At 39.9% G+C, this 8,452-nt stretch overlaps 1 protein-coding gene across 1 annotated transcript in view; it reads right to left on the bottom strand.

The window, feature by feature from the left end:
- MPPED2 (metallophosphoesterase domain containing 2) overlaps nt 1-7,023 on the bottom strand; it is a 97,584-nt gene extending 90,561 nt beyond the window's left edge. The window contains exon 1 of the mRNA XM_010165589.1: nt 6,797-7,023. Within this exon, the coding sequence (XP_010163891.1) occupies nt 6,797-6,924 (128 nt within the window). The 5' untranslated portion in view covers nt 6,925-7,023. The remainder of the gene's footprint in view (nt 1-6,796) is intronic.
- Nucleotides 7,024-8,452: the final 1,429 nt, after the last annotated feature.

Below are 8,452 nucleotides of genomic sequence, written 5' to 3'. Positions count from 1 at the left end.
TTCCTGGTCAGTTCCCATCACACACCTCCCGTAAGGTAAGAACACACTGTATGTTGTACATAGACAGGAAATAGTAAGTCAACTGTCACTCAGCATGACTGACCACTAAAGGAACTACAAAGGTAATGCTATACAAATCAGATAATGTAATGAAAATTTCCATTTATAGTGCTCAATTACTGAAATGGGGACTTAAAGTACTTGTTATCTGAAGGTTTCTTTACATGATTAGTACAGATAAAAGAACATTAATATACACGTGCATAAAAACCAAACTATTTTCTTTCTTTCTCCCTCTCAGGGTTTACCACAGGGGATAGACTGACTGTACAAGGTGTTGTTTTAACAGTATGACTTCATCAATGAAGAAGTAAGGTGAATACACGTCCATCTCCTCCTATCCTTGGCCCCTGGCTGATCCATAAGCTCACTGCCCTCTCACCTGCACTGGCCACCCCCATAACCCACTACTGGTGAGGCCACACTGAGGAAGAGATCATTGGAAGTAGCTCATTGAGGAAAAACAAAACAAACAAAAAAACCCCTCAAAACATACCAAACCCACCACAGAATGGACGTTTTTAACCTAGACCATTTCAGTGATATGATCCAAACAGCAGCCTCACGACAGCCTCTGCCAACACGACCGCGGGGGTGGCAAAGCGTGTGGCACAGGGGTATCAATGAGCAACAGGGAGCAGCAGGTTCAGCACTGAAGTCCGTGCATCCAGAACTTCCCCCTTCCAGCCCTGCCAGTAACCTGCAGGCACCATTTTTACATCCAGCCAGCCAGTGGTAATTGCACAAGGCCGACACCTCAGACTGAGGGATGGACTGATTGATTTTGAAAGGTCTGGAGACCGCTCTGGCAGCTGGTTCCACTAGCACGACAGGTAAAGGGTTTAAATCACCAATTTAAACCAGACCCGGCTTCCGTCTTAGGACAGGGCAATCCTGAAATGCAGTAACTAATAGGGCAATGGTGACAAAAAATACATACATTTATAATAATAATACTAATACTAATAATAATAATAAGTGGCACTTTTACAGCATCAGCCTTCCAGGGGTGTCAGAACATTTTTTTAAAGGTAGGTTTAGTATTATTCCTTTTTACAGTGACAAAAAGAAAGGTCAGAAACATATTCATTTTTTCAAGAGAGTTTAGCATATTATGACTACACTGCATAAACACAATACAAGGGGCCTAAACTTGAGTTCAAATTACAAACCAGCAATCCCCGAGTTTCATTATCACCACTGTAACCACACTTCACTTTCAGCATGCTCCACTCCAGCATCTCAGAAGGCTTTAAATATATGCACACCCTCATGAAAAAGTTTTTCTTCTCATTTTACACGTTAAATGTAAGTTTAGAACTCACATTACACTTAGATTTGTGCAAAACAAGTAATTTTAAATAATGTAAAATCATTAAGATCAGTAGAGACCTTAACTCATAGAGACACACAGATATGCACACACTCCTGTAAAAGAGTTTTCTTAGTGAAGATTAAAATTAGCACCTTTGCAACTCAGCTTCCATTGTTCTGTGGCAGCAGAATCAGAAAATACAATCAGTTAATGATCCTCTTCTTGAGTAGGGACTCTTTATTTTGGGACAGCTGTAAGGATTCTGCTGGAATCCCCAGGCGGCTGCAGGGATCGCTCAGCTGCTTCAGGGCAGCTGCTGAAGGGCTACTGCTTGTTGGCTGAAGAAAAACAGGTTTGTTTTACTTAATGCACCGGGTTGTAAACTGCTGCTCATGTCACGGAGGGACCAGCAAGGGAAAGGAGACTACAACTGCACAAAGGTAAGATAACTGTGAGCCACGACCCCAGTAAAAAAATCCCTATGTCCAAAAGTAAGGCTCAAGTTTTAACTACACTCGTTTAATGCATTCATGTTTTCATTATTAGAGCTCAAATGTAACTTGATTGTTTCAATTTATTTAGAAAAATAAGTAGTAAAAAGGAACTCAGGTAGTCATGAGCTACGTATGGTTTTGTAAGAAGTGTTATCAATAAACAGAGCAACAATTTCCACCAAAACTATGATCTTCTATCACATCAGTATGAACTGAAACAGCCATCCTGCCCAGTTGCACTAGGTATAGCTAACTAGCTTAAGAGTGAATCTCTGTATTCTCTCAACCAATATTATTACACGTACGAACTCCACTATTCTGTAAATGTCAAATGAGTCCATATTCTGCTAATGCCAGAATCCCTCCTCCCCCTAAATATCACACACCTTATATGAAACAAAAGTTGAGAATATTACAAATCAAATGCATGATTTCCCACTAATCTCAGTGGGAGTTTATAAAACCCATTAAATGCAGGACAGTTTCCCCAAGAAAAAAGAAATATGCAAGATCCTGTTTCTCAAGGTTAGTAGTCTATTAAGATCTCTGGGTTTTAACAATTTAAAGCTTCGTCACAGTTGAAAATTTTTTCTTCTGTGATTATATTGCTATATTTTTATTACTGTTATTATTATATATACACATTTACACACACTCATATATTTAAATATTTTATTCAACTAGACATGTATTCTACTAATACAAAACACTGTTTATACTCTTTGTTTTAAAATAAGAATATTCACACAGGGAATTACTCCAGTACAGAAAAGGCAGTAAAATTATATAGTCACAGATTGTTCAATGTATCTCCAGGTATGCATAAACTCATTTAGAAAACTTTTGCCCTGGCACAGAAACCTCTATCTTTCCTTCTCCCCTACTACTGAATTTAAACCATACCAGACTTTTAACCTGTATCCTAAAAACAAGCCACTCTGGTCAGACCAGAGGAAAGCTAATGAACTCCTCCAGAAGGCTCAGCCTGCAGCAGCTCGGGCTACAGCTCGTTTATCTCCACAAAACTCCCTCGTCCTCACCAGCTGGGACTGACAAAACAGGCATTTTCCACAACAGATACACAAAGTTTATTTCACTCTCTCTCTTTTTTCCCTGTGAAAGTAAATGGTGTGTTGTACCCCAACAGGAAGATTTTTTTTCTCTGGTTAAAACCCAAGTAAGTAATTTTCCATTTGGATTTGTTCAGTTTTCTCCTCAGCTCCTTTCCACTGGACTAGGGAGGTGAAAAAAAATGGGTGAGACAGAAAGGTTCCACAAAACTTAGCCTTAGTAATTCCTGTTAAATTAAAATGGCTTAAAGTCCCACTGTGGTGGCTGCTATAAAACTACAAAGTTAAAAGAGGAAGAAAAAAAAAAAAAGTCTTACAAAGAAAGAGAGAACACCCAAAGCAAAGGATGAATATACCTGATGAATTCAATTATCTTTTAAGTTTAGCCATTTTTACTTTTTTCCTACTGTTTGCTTACGATGCTAAAAATTTTCTCTCTCCTCTCTACTTGGAGGCTGCAGTTTCACAGGATGAAGCCTTCTGCAGCTTAAAGCACACCTGCCCTGGCTGCCAGCTCCTCCTGTCCCCAGGCTGCATCCCGCTGCTGCTGCTCACAGGGATCCCTGGCACCGCTGACCGTGGCCTCACACAGAACATCAAGGCTTACAAGCTTTTCTTTTTTTTTCCCCCCTCCCTTCTTTTTTTTTTAAAAAAAACCCCCTATAATACTTGACAGCACTACTCCAAAGTGCAGTTGCCTCTTGAAGTCACAATTCCTGACAAAAAAATGGGAAAATATGAAGACTTTCAGAAGAATAATCATTAGGAAGCAAAGGCAGGCACATTATAATTGGTATTATTTTGCAGCTGCCCTTTAAAGCAGGGAACTAAGGTGATGCAGTTAATTAAAACTAACTGAAAGTAAGGTAAACATTGCTTAGCATTCAAAAACAAACATTTTATAACTTCCTCAGAAAGTGAAACCTGTGGGTGGGAGCATTGCTTCAAGATGACAAAAAATATAACATGATACCCTTTATCCAAAATAATCATACACTAAAAACTGTCTTTAGAACACTTGTTCAAACATTATTAGTAAAGAAACAAAATACAAAGACTGGACAAACTGATTCAAAATTCATATTATACCAGAGCCTAAGTAACTGACAAAACTCCTGTCACAGCCAGCCCAGGCAAAGGGAGCTTTAATACACTGTTATTTCCCTGATAGCACACTTAAACGGATGCACTAGGAAGTGCTGGTGTAAAAATACATATAAAGATGATAAAAGAGAACTGTATGCCTGCTCATCAAACTACATGACACTATCATGTGAGAGGCACAAAATGAAAGTGGGAGAAAAAGCACAGGACACGTGCCCCATGGAACAGGCAGCGTAATGCCTGGAGTGCCTTAACCACCAGTTTACTCTGGTGATATTCCACAGACTCTCCATTTACTCTGTGTGAGAGTCAGGCTCAAAGGATACTGCAACCAAAAATAGACAAGAGTCCAGTTCTCACCTTTGCACGTGAAGATGCATATCCATAAAGAAATTAGTTTTTAAAAAATTATTTCCTTTAGGAAAGAATACTGTCCTTAAGCTGCACCCAGCCACTGAATTATGGTATGCAGCAGGGCCCTGTAGCAATATATTGCCCTGCTATTCACATGCATCTCGTAACACCCAGTTCCTGTGTTGCTTTACTCGCTTTTCATCATCCCATGATTTTTTTTAATAAATTTTTCACTAGAGAGGAATAAAACCTCCTCAAACTCCCTCTTAAAAAAAAAAATGCATGCATTACTTTAAGACAGCAAAAAATAAAAGCAGACTGTAAAACCAAATCACATCAAACAATCCTGGCAGCTGCAGCAATGTGTCACTAGCAGATACAACGGGGTTAAAAGATCATAGTTGCTTTGTTAATACTGCTTTTACTAATTTTCCCTTCAGGTTTCTCATTTGATGACATCCTCTCAGAAGTAAGTGCAACGCGTCCATTACCAAACATTGGGAAGACAAATAAAGACCCCCCCTGAAGCTACCACATGCTCTAGTCTCTCCTCCCCAGAAATAACTGTTCTTACCATCACACAAACCCACAGCCATAGCTGTATCTTTACCTCCTTGCTTTCCTCTACCCATAACTCCAGACACCTGGTAGGATCCTGACATTGGTTTTGTAAACCACATCATTTGCTATCCAGACCTACACCTGAACTCATCTCCTGCACTGCAACATCATCTGCTTTGCTTTCATTGTAATGAGACTAATTCCCTTGCAATTTTTCTAAATTTTGATCTCCCTTCCAGTATGCCTTGAAACCAAATTACTGATTTGAAGAAGGCTGCAGTATTTCAGTTAAAAATCCTTTCAAATACTGTCACTATATTGTACTTTATAGTTTCAGTATTTATTTCAATTACGCAATTTCTCCAAACAAGTAAAAGATCTTTTAAGACATCTGTCAAGTCAAGAAATATACAAATTATCAGGAAGTGGCTGTATAAATGTTTGTGAGTTTTTGAAACAAAGTATCAGAAATTTTTTACAATGTTGAACACCACACTTAGTTGGTCATAACATCAGCTCCCCCTGAAATCAATGTCATTAAGAAGGGGTTCTTGAAAACTGCTTCCTACATTTCTTTTCTTTGTTCTGAATTCAGTCTCTACATAGAATTTGTATTTAATGTCAGTCAGAAGTGTAGCCTGGAGTGCAATACTGGCAACAGAAATTTGCTGCCAAAAGGTCTGAAAAGTGAATCAAAAAATGGAAATATTTCTAAAAGAAGAGTTACATCATCGTTGTACTAATAAATCATACGCAAATAATGAAAACTTTTTCCACCTTGGAAAGTCACATACATGACAGGCACTCTTCAGGATCCTTCCTAAAGTTGCCTTTAGAATATTGTAACCACATGAAATCCTATTACAAGGTGCTGAACTCCTACATTGTGACTCTTCCGGCGAGCTTCTACATAACAAAAATGGAATGAAGTTCCATACAACTTTTCCTCCCTTATTATGCAAAACCCTTATCAAATTCAATAGTGTGACATCGTTCAAAATCCTGACTAACAATGGCACACAGGAGGTCGAGAGATGTCGTCTTTGTTTTAGTTTCATGTGCTTTTCAGTCTATTAATGTTAAAAGAAAAAAGAACCTTCACAGAAATAACCGATAAAGATCAAACCTCAGTAAACAATGGGAAGGAAATTCAGAGTTAAAGCTGGTACTTAGCTCTCACCGCAAACCATTGTGCCTGGGTGCTGTGCACGGGAATGATCCTGCGGGTCATACAACGCCCAGGAACAAGAAGGTGAGGTAAGAAGCCTTCAGCTCCCCACTTCCCATGCTTTTGTTGGTCTAAGTTCAGGACAGGGTGGTTGTTTTAAGGCAGTATTTGTATTTCTGGGGAGGAATTGCTGGGCAGCCCCCGACCAGCTCCTTTGTGCCACGGGTTGGGTGTGGAATGCGGCACACGTCCCACTCGCAACCAGGAGGACAAAGGATTCCGTGATCAGGGGGGACAATAATTCCCAATTAGGCCTATTTCGCAGCTGAGTGTAAGGGCTGGGGGAAGGGAGCTTAAATTTTAAAGCGATGGGTCCCTCAGGCGAGTTAAAGTGAGATTTGTAAAGTGACAAGTTGCAGAAAATGGACCCTATTTGTCATCCTTGGGGCAGGTTTCCTGGCACTGCGCCTCGGGCAGAGAGAGTGACCTCCGGGAGATGATGGAGCAGTGTTTCTCAAACACTGCCATGTAAGAAATTTGATAACCATTTTGCCTATCAGCTAATGTGACTAACCCATTTTTACAGTTTCCAACCCACTCCTTCAGCAGCGGTTCTGGGTGCCAACGCACAGGCAGACACGCACACAAAGGCAGCGTCAGGAATACTCACATATGCACATGCGGAGGCTGGAACCTGCTCTGATTAATGTTGTAGTGTGTGAATGCCTGCGTTGGGTTGGAGCTGTATTCATCCACCGTGATGGTAACTTTGCCTTGTGAAGGAATTCCATGAGCCATCCTTCCTCCTTATGGACATGAGCAGCTCACAACTTCCCAAGGCCAGGAGCGGGGTAGGGCATCGTGTTCCAAGCGGCTCCCAACTTCCAGCAGCTCCTCATCAACTCCGCGGACCTCTGCCAGCAGAGAAAGAAAGCACACTCTGCTATGAACTCAAAAGAGATGGAAATATATGCAGACATATTAATCTATCCTCTCCTGATTGCCATTCAAAGATCTTTTTCTGCATTTCAGATGTACCCATCACCCAACTCTCTAAGCACTATTATTCACAATTTTTTTTAATTACCTCATCATTTAACTCCATCATCATTAAATACATCCAAAGGATAAATGCTTAACATAAGGCTTTATCTTTGGGGGGTGGGGGGAGAATAATCTATGTTGAAAGCTCCAGTTAAATACTCCACATTTACTGTTTTTTTATTTCAAATAACATCTTGTGCTAATTGCAACCATGAAAATTAACAAACAGACCCAGTTTCCTGAAGGACAAATGGTTTTCCACAAATACACACACTTGTTTTCAAGGCCTTGTTTTAGCTTTACAAAATAAGTTACATCTGAGCGACTGATGAGAAGCTGATGCAAAGCAGAAAATTTTACAATTGCATAGCACAAGGTACACCCACATACCTATGAATCTGTCCAGAGAAAGGCTGGTATCTAGACAACTTTAACAAAATATCCATGTTATAGTGCACTAGCAACGACAGTGGTTTGGATTCATTGCCATACAGTAATGATTTATCTGACAGATTTAAGTGTGATTTTATGCATAAATATTTCTGCATAAGATGAAAGACATACGCTCTGCCCTCTCTACACGTCCCTATCTTTCACTTCTTCAAAGCACTCTTAAACATATTCTGCATTAAGACCGAAAGCATTCTATAACATCAGCGTTAACCCAATAGCCAGAAACTTCCCAAACCTGGTCTCTCTTGAGTTCCCTGCATGGAATCTGAGCTTCAATTTCTTCAATCAATAAACTGAGGATACCTCAGCTGCCTTCCTTTCAGAGGGACTTTGTGAAAATTGATCAGCTGATGTTTGAAGAATACTTTCAAGATGAGCAACTCTCTAAAAGCCCTGTTGATTAGGTAGATGCTCAGCTGGGGTATGCTATGCTCGCTGTATGGACTCACATGAAAACATGACACTTCACATGACTTGATCCCCCCACCCTTTAGTTGCTACACGCAATACAGGACTTGTCATACCTGGCGTGTAATTTCCAAAAGTACACCAGTGCTTACTGGGAAGACAGAGAAAGGAAAGAGAAAAGAGTCCTGGGCAACAAACTAAGCAGTATTTTTCCAGTGTGATATTCCTGGACTTCTTTTAGCTCCCAGATAGAAATGTGTTTGCCATGTGTAACATTAAACAGTTGGAATCTTTGATTTGTATTCAAAATATATTTTTAATACAAAGACTAATTTCCAGTTTGGCATAAAGCACGATAAAAATGCCCTGCAAATGGCAGATGGCCTGCTATAGGCCATTTATTTTACTATTTTACAACCTC

The sequence above is a fragment of the Antrostomus carolinensis genome, unplaced genomic scaffold (assembly GCF_000700745.2).
Source record: "Antrostomus carolinensis isolate BGI_N321 unplaced genomic scaffold, ASM70074v2 scaffold30133, whole genome shotgun sequence".
Classification (NCBI taxonomy): domain Eukaryota; kingdom Metazoa; phylum Chordata; class Aves; order Caprimulgiformes; family Caprimulgidae; genus Antrostomus; species Antrostomus carolinensis.
This window is presented reverse-complemented; position numbering and strand designations above follow the sequence as displayed.